The sequence below is a fragment of the Camellia sinensis genome, chromosome 15, assembly GCF_055761805.1.
Source record: "Camellia sinensis isolate YWXY chromosome 15, ASM5576180v1, whole genome shotgun sequence".
Taxonomy (NCBI): domain Eukaryota; kingdom Viridiplantae; phylum Streptophyta; class Magnoliopsida; order Ericales; family Theaceae; genus Camellia; species Camellia sinensis.
Window position 1 is genome coordinate 46,950,029 of NC_138975.1, and position 19,907 is coordinate 46,969,935.

Consider the following 19,907-nt stretch of genomic DNA (forward strand, 5'->3'; position numbering starts at 1 on the left):
TTTTTTGGGTATAAAATTTGAGATTGGTAAAGGTAAAATATAATTTTAAAAAAAATCTAAATTTTAAAATGCATAAATTAAATTAATTTTGGTATATGTTTGTCATCAAATTACATTTAAATTTAAACTGAATTTAAAATTTGACTTTTTTAAATAAAAAAAAAACATAATGTGTGTGTCTGGTTTGAGTTTTTTAGATCAAATTTTTTGAAAATTAAGTTTTTTATTTTTCGAATTTTTTGTTTTTAGTGAATATTTTTAAAACTTTAAGCATTTTTTTTACTCTTTTATATGCTTTTAATTTAGATGTATCTAAAAAGTAAAAAAATTGTGAAAAAATATTTCAAAAAATTAATAAATACCTAAAAATATAAAAAAAAAAATACTGAATTTTCGTATTTTTTTTATATTTTTGGTATTTAGTGAATTTTTAAAAGATTTTTTTTCACAAAAGTTATACTTTTAATGTATATTTATGTTAAGTGTGTCTAAAAATTAAAAAAATTACTTAAAATATTAAAAAAAATTAGTAAAAATAAAAAAAAACGAAAAAATAAAAAAGTTTGCTCGTTTTCATTTTTCAGAAAACACTTTTCAGAAAATTCTACGTTCTTATTTTCCGTGTTTTTTGTTTTTACTGAATTTTTTTTAATATTTTAAGCAATTTTTTTATTTTTTAGAGACACCTAATATAAATACACCTAAAAAGTAAAAAAATTGTAAAAAAAATCTTTTAAAAATTTACTAAATACCAAAAATATAAAAAAATACAAGAATTCAATATATTTTTGTATTTTTATGTATTTATTAATTTTTTAAAATATTTTTTCATAAATTTTTTACTTTTTAGATACATCTAACTAAGATGCATCTAAAAAAATTAAAAAAAAAATTTTAAATTTAAAAAATATTCACTAAAAATAAAAGAATACGAAAATTTAAAAACTTAATTTTTAAAAAATTTAATCCAACAAACTCAAATTAAATACACTATTAACTTTTTGAAAAACTAAAAGGAAGCAAAGTGTATTTTGTTAAAACAAGGATATAGAAGACAAGCCAGGTGCAGGGGCCCACTAAAGACACAACGGTTCCTTGTGATGTGATCTTCCCAGCACCACCAAACCCTCCCCACCACCCGGGGGACAAAAAAAAAAAAAAAAAAAAAAAGGAAAAAATTACATATTAATGTAATTTAATAAAAATAATTATAAATTAATGATAAATTTTATCAATATTAATAATTAAAATTATAAATTTTTAATATATTTGTAATTATTTTTTTAAAAATATACGGAATTGCAATTCTTAAAAACAAAAGAAGAGAAAATTGCAATTCAGTGTAAATTAAAAAAAAAAATCAAATTAATAATACATTTATCAATTTTAATAATTAAAGTTATAAATTTTTTTTTATAAATTTGTAAATATTTTATGACAACCCAACTAATTTGCAATCTCCCCCCCCCCCTCCCAAAAAAAAAAAAATTAAAATTAAAATTCTCAGTCATAAAACCCAAAAATCTCAACCGTCCAAACCTTCCTCCCTTTGATGATTCCATCACCTTAAGTGAGGGTATTTATGAGGAATCCCGGAACATTGTTTACTGTTTCAAATCAATGATTGTGAAAAATTTTAAGGTTAATTTTACTTTTATTTTTATTATTTCAAAAAAGTTTATAAACAATTTTAATTTATTGAAATTTTTATAACAAAAATATTTTTTATTGATAAAATTAAATACTTTTTCATCAAAAAAAGTATAAATATAAAATTCATCATATTAATTTTTTTTTCCATAACTTTAATTTAGTTAATTGTTTCACTTAATATATATGAATATTACGTATATATTGTCATGTTGTCACATGACATGAATATTAAGAGGGTATGTAATAATTTTTGGGACAATTTCTCATTTTTCGAATATCATATCTATACTGTTATATATATGAGTATACGACGTGGTGTCTAATAGTATAGTAACTTCTCCTTCTATTATGTGACAAATTTTTTTTATTCTAAAATAAAAAAATATTATTTAAAAGTATAAGTAAGATTTAAATTCAAAATCTTAGATTTTATTAAGAACACTGTTACATATTATGATATTTCTTTATTATTTATTTTTATACTTATTTATCTAAATTGCACACACATTGTGTGCGCTACCCACTAGTGATAATCACACTTTAACCTGACATATTTTTTGAATTAAGTTCCTAATGGTAATCACACTTTAACTTAATTTGAGAAATAATTATATTTCAATCTAATTATTAATTTTAAATTTTTTTTAAAAAAAACTTTAATATTCTTTAATTTTAAATTTTAAAAAAAGAAACTTTAATATTCCTTAAATAAGGAGTCAAGTCAATGACTGACCACCGTTTTGTCTCCGTGTCTTCGCTTAATCTAACGACACAGACTAGAAGCCGAGACCCAAACACCAATCAAACCACAAGAAGCATTTTCTCTCTCTCTCTCTCATGGGTATAGTTTCCCTCTCTAGGAATTCTTTCCAGATGCTCAGTTCTTCAACTTGAAATTAAAAAAGTTGAAATTAGGGGGGGTTGTGGTGTGGTTTTTTGATCCTGTGTGTTGATTAATGGAGATACCAAAGAAGAAGATGAGGGAGGAGACTTTTTTGGAGGCCTTCTCTCCCATATCTTCTACTCCTGTTTTCTGGAAGTCTCGCAAAAGATCAGGTACTCTCTCTCTCTCTGTCTCCTAAATTGTTGGATGATTTTTGGACAAGACCCATCAAGAAATGTATGAGAACTGATTTAATTTTAGTAGATCTGTCTCTGGAAAGTTGAAACTTTTATGAATATGAGAGTTTCTTCTTTTGATATATGATTCAGCCTCAATTCTACTCTACCTTGAGATGGCTGTCCAGACTCCAAAGACCCATGTCTCTGAATTCTTGAAAGTCCATACCTTTTCTCTCTCTAAATTCTTGAAAAAGTTGTTTTTTGGTAGAATTATGGCTGAAATATTGCTAATCCCACCTATTTGTCTAATTATCTACAATACCCAACTCTCTAATACTCCTTTTGGTTCAGCATAAGAGAAAAAAGAGAAGAAATATGATTGTATTTTCTCACTGGTTTGGGTGTTTAAAAAAGCAAAATATGTGAAAAAGAGATATGATTGAGATTGTATATTAATGAGAATTTCGGTATTTAAAGTTTTATACCCAATCAATTTGTATATCAAAATAAAAAATAAATAGGTAAAATAATAAAGTTTTTTTTTTTTTTTTCACAATTTCTTATTATTATTTTTTTGTTATTTATCATCCAATTTATAAACCAAACATAACAAAATTGTTGTTTTGTCCTCCATCCAAATAGACTATAAAATGAGTTGAACAACTAGGAGTTGCTTGAAAATGTATTTGGTCCGTCTTAAAATAAAATTTATTCAAATTAATTTTAAACCAATTTTAATTAAATCAAGCGCAAGTTGTTAATATACTAAGTTGAGATAATAAGTTGTTAATAAATTTTAAAATACATTTAAACTTTACCTATTTATTTAACAATCAATCTTGAATAAATCTTTAACAAATCAAGCACGAGTGACATGTGACTTTGTTCATTTTATTTTTTTTTTTGGTCGAAGATAGAATGTTAATATGTTAGTAAAGTTAGTTTACAATTTAAAGGAACCTTTGCTGATCCATCAGCTCGAACCCCAGATCTTCCACTCAACGCATCCTAAGACGCAACTACATGCCACTCGCCCACAAGGGCCTCGGCCGTGTGACTTTGTTCACACATCACTTTATTTGCTTTAGTTGTTTTACCAATTTCTCTCTCTCTCTCTCTCTCTCTCTCTCTCTCATTAGTAAGTTTTTCTCATGATGGCTGGGCTGGGCTGGGCTGTGCTGTTGGAGGCTCCCACCATATGTCAATGTCCCCCAGATATTTTTGCAATATTTATTCGAACTTTTTTCCTTTGTTTTTTTGCTTTTAAGCCATTTTCTAATTTTGAAGTCATCTCTATCAATACTGTTGTTGACTTTTGCATCCAGCTCTAAAAGCATTTTTTTCTATTTAAGTTCCTATATATTTGGCCAAATTTTACAGGATGTGATTGATTTTTCTTATTTATTATTGTATATAGCAGGGTGTGATATATTTTCTTCTCCAATTATTGCATTTCATAATCTATTACAGTTTTTTTTAATCAAATTGTTGTTTTATACTTTCTTTTTTTTCTTCTAAAAGGCTACTTTTCATATTAATGTAGAATGTAGACCTTCCACTTTAATATAATGAAGGCCTCAATAGTTTCTTGAGCAGATCACTAGTAAGTGAACATTTTGAATTGTCAAGGAACTTGAAAACTTGGCACAATAATCTTTCTATACAGCCCTTTAATCTAGCTGAAATACCAAACCATGAGTGTTTTTTTTTTTTTTTTTGAAAAATTACAAAAGAACTTTAAGATTCTATGAAGCACGGACACCTTGGAGAAGGCTACGTATCAGTGTCGGACACGGACACGCGTCGAACACGCAGTGGACACGTGTCCGACGTGCAGTGAAAGGTGTCCCCTTTTTTTTTTTGAATTTTTTGTCACCAGACACGTTCTGGACACGTTTGGGACACGGCGGGGTAAAATTCATAATTTATGAAACTTCTGTGGGATCAATTTGTAAATAACAAAACCAGAACAAATTGTTGAACCCTAGATTCGAAAGAATAGAGAGAACAAAAGATAGAAAGAGAGAGAGAGAGAGAGAGAGAGGCTCGCCGGCACACCTGGTAGCTCTTCGCTTGTCGGTGGTTGCTGGTCTGTCGTCAGTGGTTTGTCGTTGTTGTTCTTGCAGTTATCCAAGGGACGACTTCCATCTTCTTCTGCGATCTTCTTCTTCTTCTGCAATCTTCTTCGATCTTCTTCTTATTCTTCTTCGATCTTCTTCTTCTTTTCCGATCTTCTCTTCGTCTCTCTCTCTCTCTCTTACTCTCAGTCACTCTCTCTTCTGCTGAGCTTCACATTTTATCTTGTTTTGTTTTTTTATTTTATATGGTTGATTTGTCTCTCCTCACTTTTTTTTTTTTTTCCCATTTTATTTTATTTTTTCTTTTCTGTCTTTTATATGGTTGATTTCATTATTTTATTTATTTATTTATTTATTTATTTATTTATTTCTAATTACTAATCAATGATTAATTTTGTTAATTTTAATGATATGTTTTTATTAATTTTACCTTTTAATGATTTTTTTTATAATTTTATGACATATATAAATAAAATTAATTATATCTATTGAACGTGTCCCCAACGTGTCGTGTCCTCTATTTTTTGAAAATTTGCGTTTTCGCGTGTCCGTGTCGTGTCGCGTGTCCATGTCCGTGCTTCATAGTTAAGATTTGACCTTGGTAACAGATCAAATCCTAACATTTTAATTATTTCAATCTAAACTCTGAATTTTGAAAATCATATAAATTCAAACCATCCGTTTGTTATAACTAACGAAAAATGAATAATTTAGACAATTTGACCACTCTTTTTCCATCATTACTCTTGACAGCCACCTTCCCCCTTTACCATTCTCAATCCATTGCCATTCATCCATCATTTTTTCCCATCCACTGCTACTCCTTCCTTTCCCCAACTCACTGCCACCCCTCTTCTTCCTTCCGCAATCCATAGCCATTGTCACCGTCCAACACCTTTGACAAAAAGTGGTTAAATTATCTAAATTGCCCCTATTTTGTTAGTTATAACAAATGGATGGTTATAATTAATAGCTTTTTAAAAGTTAAGAGGTTAAACTGAAATAACTAAAAAGTTAAGGTTTGATTTATTACCAAGTTCAAACCCTATGCTTTTTTTCCTTCTTTGCTAGGGGGAGTGCTCATTAACTTACCTTCTTTCATTCACCCTCCTTTTTATTTTATATCTTTTGTAATTTTTTTCAAAATTCACTCACAGAAACAACCTCTCTAGAAATGAGGATAGAGTTGCATATATCTTATCCACCCAGAGCCCCTAAATGTTAGGAATTAACCCTTCATAACCAAGATCGGTGAGACACAAAATAACAAATAAGGAAGAAAAAACGATTTAAACAAATCACACACACAAGAACACAAGGATTTTCGTGGTTCACCTCAGAATAGGATTGCGTCCACGGTTGCTGCGGTTTTCACTATGATAAAAAAAATACAACTCTTTTTTTAACCTAAAAGAGGCGCTCCTCATCTATTTATAAGTATAGAATTAGAGTTATACGAAAGCAATATGGGAATTACGAAAGGCCCCTGGACCCCCTTCCCCTTTGGGGGAGGCCCTCCCAAACCCTCCCATTGGACCCAGTGTTTGAGTGAACAGTAGGGTTGAGCGAACAGTACTTATCAGGGTCCACCGACCCAACACTAAAGTGTGGTCACCTTATTACTTTAGATGTCACTCAATTAATGAATATTAACGTTTTTTTTTTCTTTAGTTTTTTTGTCATCATGAGTAGATTAGATTAACTTGGCTATTTACTATTCCTACCAAGGAGTCTAATTTCGTCATTTTTTTTCTTGTCCTAATCTATATTTACCTAATTGAGGAAGAATTCTTCCGAGAATATTTCAATCCAAATTTTCCTGTCTTGCCACTTTTCTTTTCTTTTTTTTTTTTTTTTTTTAGTGTGTTTTGTTTGATAGCGCTGTATCCGGCCTAATGGACTGATTAATCTGGGAGACCAATTATACCGCCCACTAGTGGGGATTCTAATTAAAGCAAGGGCAAAGCCCGGTATGGACGAGCCCTGAGAAATTGTTTGGTTTCAAATTTGAGATCATGGAAGGAATACCCAACGCCCCAGGCCTTGACTACCAAGCCAACCCCTTGGGGTTTCCTGTCTTACCACTTGCATGACAGTGAAAAGTGGTATGTAAGTTGTTTAAGGTGAAACCGTGATTAGATACGCTTTGATAACTTTAATTTGTAGACATGAGTTTCTGATGTCAAAGGTTAGGTCTGTAGACTCCATACCCAATCTACTCTTCTCAGATCCCAACAAATGGGGATTCGTAATTTTTTACATGGCTTTATGATAAAATTTGGAGTTGGTTTCATAACTAAACATTTGAGTTCAATAACATATGAAGCACAGGTACTTCTGAAAGAGTCATACTTGTATCGGATACCTGATATTCCTTATATAGTTGCGAATACGTATTTGATACTTCTTAAATGTGTCCGATACTTTATGATAATTTTGAAAAGTATCAGATATTTTTGGACAGTCTAGGTCACGTATCTTAAACGATTATGAAGTTGTAACTGTAATAATTTTTGCATATTATCATAGTATAGTTATTAGAATAAATACAAGAATGGTTTTTTAATATTTTCCTATTTCTTTCTGAAGAAGAAAATAGTAAGATTAAAGTAGTATTATACTTATCAGATTTCATCAAATTAGCATATCCACTAAAAAAAGAAAAAGAAACAAAATAAACTGACTATTGTCTCTTAAACTAACATCTAACTTCTCTCATGGCAGCTAGCATTCGTAATGTAGACATGCCAACAAACGATACCACTGGTCAAAAGCAGGTAGAATCTCCCACTGAAGAAAAGAAACAGGATTTGGCAACAGCACTTGAAAAACAGAAAGAATCTCCAACTGAAGGGGAGAAGCAAGATTCAGCTATGGCTGCTGCTCTTTCTGAGCGTCGAAAGGCTCTATTTGAACCTTTGGAACCCGTAATCAATGTAAATGGTAAACGACCATCGGCTGAGAGCTTACTCCCACCACCAGACTTCGACGCTGCAAGCTATCCACGAGGCTGGCTAATTGGGAAGAAGCGAAAGCTTGTGAATGTGGATGTCGTTGAGAGTATGCGGAGGATTGCCATACAGGAAATGAACAGAAAGGTGCTTTGCCAATCCCCTTGATTCTCTAATGTGTTTTTGCATGCCATACATTTTTTGATCGGCGAAACATAGTTGCTAGATTAGCACCTGTAGGAGTTAGCTTTCCCCACTCTTGCAAAGCACCAAGTATTTGCCTCCTAATTCAACTCCTCCTTAGAAAGAGTTGAACTCATAACCTCTCCCTTGGGGCTAATAAGCCCTTAGAAAAGTCATGGTGGCTAATTAGGCTAGGCCTAGTTGGTTTTTTTGCGTGCCATACGTGTATGTGTACGTGTGCGTGCGGGTGTGTGTGAGTGAGAGAGAGAGAGAGAGAGAGAGAATTGCTAAGAAATTATTTTTTGTGAATGGAAAAGTTGAGTGACTTTTTAGCTATTGACAAATAGACTATTGTCTTTTTGGCTTATTTAGCCAAATAAGCTCAAAAACTGAAGCGGGGTGAGTTTGATTATGCTTGCAGGACAGGGAGATTGATGGCCTAAATGAGCAGTTAGAAGAGGATGCACGATGCCTAGAACGCCTGCAACTCCAGCTCCTGGAAGAACGAAGCAAGCGCTCCAATGTAGAGAGAGACAATGCAATGCTGCAAAACCAAATAAACATGCTGATGAACATGTTACAGGAGAACGAGACAATGGATGAAGGTGGCGCAGAAGAACCATGATTGTTACTCGTGTGTCGTTTGTTTATTCTTTTGTATATGTGTTTGGGGAGTAGGAAAGTGTAGAATTATGCACATAGGCCAGTGAGATGCCTACATCAGTATATTTTGTGTTGCTGCAAGTGTACCTTTCAATGTGTTGGTTGCTTGTACTCAAGTTATTCTCATATTAATATACATGGATTCAAAATAATAATAGTTGTATTAAATTAATCTCTCTTTTTCTTTTATGCAAAAAAAAAAAAAATGCTTGACCCCTCTGGGAATCTATGTTTACTACAATTTCTTATGCTGATTGAGCTTCTTGTTCACTTCCTCTCATCTATAAACCAAGTACATGATCTTTAATCTAGATAACGTGCACTTAAATTCCATTTGTTTTAGCTAAAATTGTTTCCTATGTTTCTCGAAAGCCATTTTCATTTTTTTGATACAATGTTTTACACAATGACAGAATTTTGAGGAACATCGGAAAATGATTTGTTCTGGGTGGGAATTATTTTGTGGTCGTTATGAGACAACCAAAGCCTTCTTGATGTCACCACTATAATCACCACCAGCATGCATAAAACAAAATGCTTTTCCAAAAAAAATAAAAAAAAATTATTGAAAAATGTGTCTGCCAAAGCAAGTGTTAAATTGCTATTGGGTTGTTTTGAAAAGGATGATTTTATCTTGAAGAACATCAGTCGCTCCCAAAAATGACCAACTCCGAGTTATAATTTAACTATTTTGAATATATGGGGCTTGAAAGTAAAAATTCAGCACAAAATAATTTATTCCCATATATGAAACATTGTGCAGCAAACGTGGTTTCTCATCACCTAACAAATTGCATGCAACTGTACCAAGCAACCAGCAGAAGCCAATCTTCATTTCAAACTAAACCACAACAGAATCCGAAAACACAGCAGGGCCACAAAAAGTGACATATTTACACGTTTTAAAAGTACTACATTTGAACAAAACCAGAAAGGCCAGCTTCCAAATGCAAACATTTCAGGATTCTTCATCAATATGAATCTCTGAATCCTCAAACTTCACAAAATTCAGTGAATAACTGCCAAACACAATCTATATTTACACCAGAAGTGCGCTTTTCACATACTTTTTTGAAGGGAAAGTAAGGTCACTCATTATCTAGCTTGATTGTCAAAATCTTCAGAGATGTTGAACAAGAACTGTGGTAGAGATGCTATCCTCGGAAGATTAAGCAGCAGCTCTCCAACCGAGTCCTTCCTGGCCATCGCTGGAGCCTGATTGCAACCAGATACGTCATTGGATTCACTTGCTGATGCAGAAACTGAGTTTGGTTCACCTGTCCTCTTGTCCACCATTACATCAAAACTACTATTATCACCTTTAACCCGTGAGTTTTGGGCCGTCATAGGATCCTTCTGAAGAAGGCAGCAAAGGGAATTGACTCGTGACATGATGCATTTCTCATCAGAGGTTGATGTATACTGAGAATCACTGAATAAGCACCGGCTAATTTCCTCCAGGATCTCCAAGCTTTGTCGCTCTTCCTCAGAAAGGGTAAAATTGTTGGATGTTCTCTGTTCCAAGATCCGATGTTCGATGTGGCTTACTAGATCACTCATTGACATAGAAGAGTGGAGTCCAGGTACTTTGATTTGATCTTGATTGATTAGCCCCTTGAGTTCTTCAACTCTGCGGATCCTGATTTCTTCAATTGCATGGGTGTCCATCACTGAATTCAAAGACTGATGAGATAGAGCAAGTACAGTTGAAACATAGGTTCTTATTATATTGAAGGTAGTTGATAAAACAGTTAATAGACTTGCGTCTTCAGGAGGCAAGAAAAAGAAAAAAAAGGAACCAAATGAACTTGCATTTGATAAATATTATAAACAAGAACTAATCTGATAATCAAATAGCAACCCAAATCAAAGTTCTTTAAACAAATAACCCACAAGAATAGAAAACAGGACACAAGAAAATCGTGGGTGCATATGGAAACAATGCACTGCGTGGTTAAAGTCCGCAATGCACTAGGTCAGTATTCACAACCACATGGTAAGTGTCAGCAATGTGGGTGATCAGTATTAACAAGGAACCATCTTCCATAAATCTCTTCCATCCATCCACCCTCAACATCCAGAGAGGAAAATTTGTGCAGTTAACTAATTAGGTAATAGGAATACTAGAAGATGTTCTAAAGAAACCAAAATATCACTGCAATATTTCCACTGATCACATTACATTGTCAAGAAAAGTAAATGCAACCTATTTGGCATACTTTAATTTAACAATTGGTAGTTTTCTTGTCCTTGATTGAATCCTTCCAGATGACTATTCAGCCTTTAGGTATTACAAATGGCCCTCTTGATATAACATTTGGAACTTGTTTCCATTTTTAAGATTTTAAGGCATCAAAATTTATTTTATGTCGCCGCATGTTTTTTCCTGTTTTGGTAGCACACGATTGGAAAAGTGACACAGATTTCTCCTGGGGGAGGAGTTTAGGTATCATTGAGTCGATTGGGGCTGGATTTGTCAACCTAAGGAGGTGAGTGAGTTAGGGGTGCGGAGTTTGGTGACTTTTAATAGAGCGTTGTTAGGTAAGTGGTTTTAGGGGTTTGCTTCGGAACGGAATCGGTTATGACGTAGGGTGGTGACCATCAAGTATGGGGTGGGCAGGCAATAGTCGAGGTTTGTGGGAAGGGATTTGATTGGGTAAGGGGGAGTTTTGGGATAGGATGGGTTATCGGGTGGGGTTAGGGGAGAGTGCGATTTTGGAGGGATTGGTGGTGTGGTGAGATTCTCTTGGAGGTGCGTTTCCCTTCAATTTTTAGTATTGTTGTGGATTGAGAGGCTACGGTTGCTTCTTGATTGGGGGGTGGGGGCGTGGTGGTATAGGATATTTAGCTGCGTCGGCAACTTCAAGATTAGGAGGTTGGCCAATTGGTGGAGTTGTTCAGTTTCTTGTATGGGTTGGGGATCACGGGATGGGAAAGGATGTCTTGGTTTGGAATGTATGGGGTGCTAAGGGGCAGTTTTCTGTTTCATCGTTTTATCGGAGTTCGGTGGATGAGGTGGTGGGGGATTTTCCTCGGCGAAGTATTTGGGTGTCGTGAGCTCCTTCTAATGTGATTTTCTTCTTATGGATGGCCAACTTAGGATGGAACCTTACGACTGATAATTTGGTTCGTCGTGGTCATATTTTAGTGAATCAATGTTGTATGTGTTGTGCTGATGCGGAGTAGGAGGCTCATTGTTTCTTCATTGTTTAGTGGCTTCGCGACTGTGGGGACTAATTTGTTCTATCTTCGAGATTGTTTGGGTGCAGCCAAAGGGCCTTTGGAGATGCTTTGGAGTTAGAAAGGGGCTCGGGGTTGGTAGACGTTGATGGTAGATATGGTTGTTGGCGCCATTATGTTTGATGTGGTAGTTTTGGTTAGAACAGAATTGGTGACTGTTTTAAGAGGTTCATCATTGTCTGTCTTGGCTAGAGAGTCCATTATTAACAATATTGTGTAGTTGGTTGGAAAAGATGGTGGATTTGGATTTGCTTGTTTTCTTAGATTTTTTAGATGATGTAATTAGTTAGGTGCTGTTAGCGTCTTCCCGTATTGGGGTTTCTTTTTGTATTCTTTTGCATCGTCTTGATGTTTTCTCAATAAAGTTGTTTATTTATCAATATATATATATATTTAATAACTTGGTTTGATCTCACAGATATAATTAGTTGATGACATTTCAAGTTCCATGTTCTTTCTACCTTTACAAATTAAGATGCATGGCACCAGTGATGATTTTTGGCCACCAAGCTTCTTTCTTTTTTTTTTCTTTTCACCCCCCAATTAACCAAAGCTTAAATGGAGTTTTATTTAATGTGGGTGTTTGGAAAGTTACTATTTTAGTAGGCTATTTTAGTTTTTGACTATTTTAGAAGGCTAAAATTTTTGTGTTTGGGAAGATAGTTGAATTTTTTTGTAATTGGATGTGATGTTTGTAAGATAAAAAATGAAATGCTTATGGGCTTGATGTGATATTTTGTCTTATTGACTATTTTAGCATATTGTCTTTTAGTACTATTTTAGCCAAAAAAGTTGCTTCCCAAACACCCCTAATGTCTAAATTGAGACATTAATGATGTATCCACTATTTAGATATCATTTACCAGTTAATATATCAAATGTCAATCCTCATCTCTGATCATGAGTGAAGAACAAAAGCAATGATAGAGAATACCCAGAAGGCCTAAAAGTATAAAAGATATCAGAAGATATGCACTAAAGAATGACCACTAGATTATAGGTTATCATCATAATCAGTAGATTACATTACATTGATGATTTTCATTTATGAGTTCATGATTATACCTGAGCTAGGTGAAGGTGTTTCACAGGGAAATTGTTCTGGAGGTCTACCAACTAGATCTTGTTCATTTGTTCGGGGGGAAGATTGACCCCCAGATGGTGATGCAGAATCCTGCAAATTGAAAAATGCCTGCCCTTCCTCACCATTCAAATCAAACCCATGGTTTGATTCATTTGAGTCTTCAAACACAGAAATTCTGGGTTCAAAATATGGAGATTCTAAAACTATCTCTTCTTGCTGACTCAGAAAGTTAAGGCGAGGATCACATTGAATAAGCTTTTCAAAATGCTTTCCTAACAATCCTGGAGGGCACTGCAGAAAATGTCGCCTGCAGCAAAATTAAGAATAACAAATTGCCATCTTAAATAACTTTTCCAACAAATCTGATGTAGGAAATTTAAAGCTCAGCAAAAAAGCTGAAATCATTTACCAAAAAATTCTTAAATCTTGAAAGGAGGCCAAACCACTTCTAAACATATCCCATAGAGAGAGTGGGTATGAGAGAGAGAAATAAAGAGCTGTCATAACTTGACTTCAAAAAAATTGCATCTATATTAACAAAGCATTAAGCCAAACCATTTAAGTCAGCCACATTTATCTGCCATGCCGTCAACTCTTTTGACATCCGTATCTCTTTGTAAACCCTTAGCAATTGACTATTTACTCACACTTTCAATCTGTACTCTTAAAATTTTTATGTAGACATATGACTATGCAAAAGCAGTTTCAGTCAATCATTCGACTAGTCCTTCCAATCTTCAACCTAGAGAAGCATCACACTTCTTTTTTTTTTTTTTTTTGAAACAGCATACCTATAAGACATTATTTCATATCCAGCAATTGGACAGAATTCTCTCTCTCTCTCTCTCTCTCTCTCTCTCTCTCTCTCTCAAAGTCCCCCAGCCCCTCTCTCTCTTTTATTTTAAGCTCTAGCCATTAGAATTATGCTCAGTAATAGAACACTATATTTGATTTAGTGTAACAAGAAAACAAGAAGAGGAAATAACAGAAGGCTGAGAAGATTGCAGGGGCATACAAGAAATTAGCTAGATAAAAAATTGGACAGTACATCACCACCTATTCCTAAACATGACCCAACAACAGCTTCTAACTACTGCCGGTAATCACTATCCATAAGTGGCAAGCACCATAACATTATTTTTACATGCAGTAACTGCATGACCCATAGGCCACGAGGACTTAGGTGGGTCACACAAAATGTGGATTAAGGTATAACATTAGAAAACTTCCACGATTTCCTTTCAATCTCAACCAATTCACACAAATGATTTTTTTTTTCCCCTTTAAGGTAAGTAATTCACCAGCATAATTTCTCTAGACTGCAGTAGTGGTAATTCAAGTTATATATATATATATGACTTGTTGTAAGAGTTGCTTAGTACATTATCCACCAACTTCAATTTTCAATTACAAAGAAATATAAACATAAATGACATAAAATGATTAATTTTCCCTACACCATTAATATGCTAATATTTGCAGTATCGAAGGTTATATTTTCTATCATTTATAGTTTGCATGACAGGTAAACTTTGGGGTGAAATACAGTAAATCGCCATAGACAATAGAAGAAACGCATATATAGTACCTGTGATTGCTTGCCTGTCCACCAGTAAAATCTGGCGTTGCCTGCCATAAGGTATGCTTCCTGGGTTGTGGATTGGTCTCCCTGAAGAAAAGAGGTTGTCTAGCAAGCTGAACCAAGAAAAGAACACCCCTTTGTCACAATAATTTAAGTCATAGTGGCAGCAGCAGCAGTAGAAGCAGAAATACTAACATTAACAATAAGGATTGGTTTAGATGGATGTGGATTTCAAATCAAGGGGTTTGAGGTTAAATGAATAGAAAAACAATGGAAGAAGATAAGTTGAGAAAGAAGATATATATTTTAGTAGGATCCTGTCGCTAGAAAGAGAACCCTTATTATGATTTCAAATAACTATTTGTATTTAGTTATTTCAAATCCATCATGATTAAGCTATTTAACTCGATCTTGAAATTCATGCATTAACTATCATATCTAAATTTGAATTTTGTCTTTGAGTGATTAAGGTCAAATTCTTTGAATTTGAAATCCACATCCACCCAAACGGACCCTGCACTAGCAGCGATATAACAATGACTACTACATCAGAAATAAGGCACATACCACTACATCCAAAGTCCCGGGCCTGTCATCTGGGTAATTTGCCTTCAAAGCCATGATGTCAGACCACTGAATTTCTATCTTGTTCTTTAGACCACCGTCAAGGACTTCCCACACAAGCTTATGCTTTGCATAGTAACACTTCGCAACTAAATCCCCTTCATATCTTGATTTATACTGCAATTCATTAAAATTTCATTGATACAGGATCGTCAGCAAGGCTGAGAAGTTCAAAGCAATAAAATTACAAATTATTCTAAATCAACTGCAATTATACCTCCCAAGTCCCAATCCTGAGAAATGAGGCAGGAAAGTTTGAAGCCTTGAGCTTATCAGTAGCACTAGAAGCAGAGGTGGCCTTGTGCTCTTTCTTGACCTGTGTTCCAAACTTAGAAGCATTTCCTTGAGAAAGTGTCATTTGAATCAAATCCAAAAGCGATGGACTCTTCTTGAGCCGCAGGCCCAATGGACTTGGCTCATTGAGTGGATTGTATTGTGATGGTATTGGAAAACTACCAGATCCCGAGTTACACTGCTGCAGCGATATTAAATGATCATTTCACATTAAAACAAAATAATCACATATCATGTAATAAAGTAAACACAATGAGGTCATAACCAAAGACAAAATAAATAAAAAAATAAACAAAGTAATACAGCCAATTTAAGAAAAAGAAACGGAAAGAATCACCTTGTTTGGTTCCAATTTTCTGAAAATTGGGTTTTTTTTTTTTTGTTTTCATTGAATTTTTTTAATATTTTAAATAATTTTTTAGTTTTTAGATATATTTAGGTTCCAATATTTTAAAGAATCACCTTGTTTGGTTCCAATTTAATATTTTTTAGTTTTCACTTAACATAAATACAATTAAAAAAATATAATATTTGGAAAAAAAAAAATATTTCAAAAATTCACTAAATACCAAAAAACAAATATATATATATATATATATAAAATTCAGTACATTTTCGTATTCTTATCTATTTATTAATTTTTATACAAATATTTTACTTTTTAGATATATTTAGGTTAGGTGCATCTAAGAAGTAAAAAAATTACTTAAAATATTAAAAATAAAAAAACTCAATTTTTAGAAAATTAAATTCAAAAAATTGGAACCAATTGAGACCCTAAAATGCCTCCACTAATTTTATCCACAAAGACATGGCATGATGGCAGGTTAACTTTTTTTGATTTATCACAAACTTAATCATGTGAACTCACTTCATTCTTTATTTTCTAAATTGTGGGTCTCTAGCATTTCCTCATAAAAAAATTGGGCACACTAACAGATCAACTTTTAGTGTGAACTCACTTCACTTCATGATCCAGATAGAACAAAAGTATAGCACTTTTCCCTACCCAAATAACGACTAAAAAGGGTCTCAAAACATTATCAACTACAAAGATCCAAAACTATAGATCTCTTCAAACAAGTAATCACAAATCCGCACGGCTCTGTTTATTTAGTGTTAAGAAAATGTATATACAAAGCCTTATTTCAAATGGATCAGTTTTCCATCAAAATCAGAGATTGAAGTAATAAAACTTCCTCGAGAAAGACATTTTCCACCGAAACAAACAAGTCCAATCCCAATTTCACAAAACAAGCTCAAATTAGCAATCAACCATGTATATATATATATATATATAGAGAGAGAGAGAGAGAGAGAGAGAGAGAGAGCAAACCGGGGTATGAGAGGAGAGCTTAGATCGTTTGTTGAGGGGGCCATGTTTGTCCTCCAAAGGGTCCTCCACCTCCAGCTTCACCGGCACCATTTTCATGCTCTGAGATTCCGATTCCGGCAGAGTTTTCCCGGAATTCATCAACTGAACCATCAATATCTCTCGATCAGCTGCGAATTTGACCCCAAAGACCTCCAAAAGTCGATTAGGAGAATCTAAGAGAAAGAAACCCTAGAAAAAGCTATGTTACAATGAGTGCTTTCATCGAAGCCCAACAAGTCTTTATGGAACTGAGAGACAGAGAGAGAGGGCTCACTCAACTATATAAATCCATCTCACGCGCTTCGGGAAGCAGCTCTGTATTTTAACATATTATTTTATTTGAATTATAATTATTTTAATTTATATTTAATATATTTTTTATAAAAAATTAAAAAAATTACTAATTTAATATATGCCAAAGCACTCTGCTACTTTGGCAAAGAATAGTTGCATCATTTTATGTACTCGAATCAAAATTTGAAAAGTTTTTGTACACCCCATTTCATCCTTTTCTTAGGCCAAGTTTGGATACTTAAAAAAAAGTTAAAAAGTAAAAACATTATTCAAAAAATTAAAAAGTTAACACTATTCATCAAAAGTCAACAATTATGGCTGCACAATTCTCAATCCTAATTTTCCTTTACAAATCAATTTTTACAATTTTTTATTACACATTTTTCTATAAAAAGTCAAAAAGTTAATCCAAACATCCATATTTTTTCCTTCAACTTTTTAGTCTAAAAAGACAAAAAGTGCACTTATTTAGGACACCCCAAACAACCCCTTACTATACTACACAGATCAACTTATTAACAATAAAAAAGAATTTAGTGTTGGGATATCAAATTTTGAATAAAATTAAATTGTTTTTAAAAAATATTTTATTAAGAAATTAATATGAACAATTAATTAGTTTGAAAATTGATATTTGAATAGTAAAATAATTGGAAGTGAAACATTTGTTTGTAGTGACATTTATGACGGTGAGAAAAAAATAATTACAAAAAGATAAAATAATAAAAAAATTTATAAATATTAGTAATTAAAATACTAAAATTTTTCATTAATTTATATACTTTTCGTCCCAATATATTAGTACTTTTTAGAAAATTAAACTTTTTTTTATAGTATAATTATTACATTTTAAAAATATTAAAATTTTTTAAAATTGTTTTTTGATAATATATTTCTTATATTTTAAAAATATAAATATTAATAAATTTAAAAAAGAACAAAATAAAAAATTTATATTATTTTAGTAATTAATTTTTTTAAAAAATTAATATTTTAAGATAATAAAAAAAAATAAAAAATTAATATTCTGAAACAGAGAGTAATTATTTTCTACTGCTGCATTGCAGTGTAATAGGGAATTGGAGATGTTACTGTGCAGCTCGCGGAACAACTGTTGTGCAGTAAAATGAGCTCATTTCGGAGTCCATTTTAATAATCTGAACTATTCACATTTTAAAATACATCAAGTGGAACATGTCTACAAAAAATCAAGTTAATCGTATATCGTTTACCCATTCATCCACCCACTTTGCATTTATTTTAATATTTTAAATCACAATTATTATTTATTTTTTAGTTCCAAATATGAGTAAAGGAATGGATAAATGATATTCGATTAACTTAATTTTTTGTACATATATTCTACTTGATATAATTTAAAATATGAACGGCTCAAATTGCTAAAATGAATTTCAAAATAAATCCATTTTACCGCACAACAATTATTATTGTTTAGATTGCGCAGCAGCATCACAATTCCAGATAATAGTTAAGACTCGGGAAAAGGGTAGTTTCGTCCTTTGGAAGTGTGAATGCGACGTCAGCAAATTTGGCATGTTAGGCGGAGATGAAGGATCACGTGAAGCACGTGAGCGTTGCGGATAAATTCGTGGGACCCGTGTCTCGGGAAGTTTCGGGGAGGTAGTGGGCTGCGATTGGCTGGATATGACACGTGTTGAGATCCAATGCTGTCGGCGTGACACGTAAGATGCTGAATGGGAAATTATAGGACGGCGCTATGATAATTTGGTCGATAATAATTTAAAATTGTCGTTTTGTGGCCTAAATTTAGAAACACGCGAGGCTGCTAAGGATTGTGGAGGCTTCAATGCCACGCGCATGCTTTTCACTCCAATTACGACTCATCTGTCTAATATTAATATTTGGATAAATTACCGACACTGTTTTGGCAAAATTTTTGAGGTCTTCAATATAAGGTCAAGTTTGGGTACTTCCAAAAAAATTAAAAAGCCAAAAAGTTACTCAAAAAGTTAAAAAGTTAATATTATTCACCAAAAGTCAACAATTACGGCTGCACAACTCCCAATTCAAATTTTTCCCTACAAATCAATTTTTACAATTTTTTATTACACATTTTTTAATAAAAAGTCAAAAAGTTAACCCAAACATCCATATTTTCAACCTCAATTTTTTAGTCCAAAAAGACAAAAAGTGCACTTTTTTAGTCTTTCCAAACTTGGCCTAAGTACCTTAAATTATAATTTCCTTCTTAAAATTAAAATTTTTATTATGATTTAGTCCTTTTATTAGTCAATTGTTAAATCAATTAATGAAAATGTTAATATAAAAAATTAATTTTTTAAAGTACGTATTTTACTTTTATTTACATATATAAAATTGACAAATAATTTATCGTCTAGAAAAATATATACCTCAGTCATTATCTTTAATTATGATCTATTATAGTATGAGTTATAATTATTGATTATAAGAGTATCATTATCAAGCTCATGTGAGCTTTCTCTTGGCTATTTCATAGCATAAAACTATAGAAACATGCTATCAAACTCAATTATTAGCTAACTATTTTAGTTGAATATCAAATCACTGGTTACATGTAGTTAGGGAAAGATAACTCAACAAATGAAATAAAAAATAGAGAATTTGTTAGTAAATGTATTTGAAAATATGGTTAACTAAAATAGAAAAACAGACTTTTAGTTAAAATTTGACTATTTTGATTGAGATGCACTAATATTATTTTGGTTATGATTCAAAAACTATTTGGTTGTACCTTATGCGGTGTTTAGTTATAATTATTTTTTTTAATTATGATTGAAAATGATCTAATTATAATATTTGT

At 32.5% G+C, this 19,907-nt stretch overlaps 2 protein-coding genes across 3 annotated transcripts; one reads left to right on the plus strand and one right to left on the minus strand.

The window, feature by feature from the left end:
* Positions 1 to 2,387: 2,387 nt before the first annotated feature.
* On the plus strand, positions 2,388 to 8,762 carry LOC114255947 (protein HEADING DATE REPRESSOR 1). The gene is made up of 3 exons (XM_028195484.2): positions 2,388 to 2,709; positions 7,518 to 7,891; positions 8,349 to 8,762. The coding sequence occupies exons 1-3, from the start codon at positions 2,610 to 2,612 to the stop codon at positions 8,550 to 8,552; spliced, it is 678 nt and encodes a 225-aa protein (XP_028051285.1). The 5' UTR covers positions 2,388 to 2,609; the 3' UTR covers positions 8,553 to 8,762.
* A 630-nt stretch (positions 8,763 to 9,392) lies between these two features.
* Positions 9,393 to 17,237, minus strand: LOC114255946 (uncharacterized). Of its 2 annotated transcripts, none has more exons than XM_028195483.2 (6): positions 16,751 to 17,237; positions 15,338 to 15,592; positions 15,064 to 15,237; positions 14,503 to 14,609; positions 12,896 to 13,221; positions 9,393 to 10,260 (listed from the first exon to the last, which is right to left on the minus strand). In XM_028195483.2, exons 1-6 carry the CDS (start codon positions 16,898 to 16,900, stop codon positions 9,686 to 9,688), a joined length of 1,587 nt encoding a protein of 528 aa, XP_028051284.2. In that variant the 5' UTR covers positions 16,901 to 17,237; the 3' UTR covers positions 9,393 to 9,685. The 2 variants fall into 2 exon arrangements, with proteins under 2 accessions (XP_028051284.2, XP_028051283.2); XM_028195482.2 differs by having other exon boundaries at positions 15,338 to 15,595; positions 16,751 to 17,170.
* Positions 17,238 to 19,907: the final 2,670 nt, after the last annotated feature.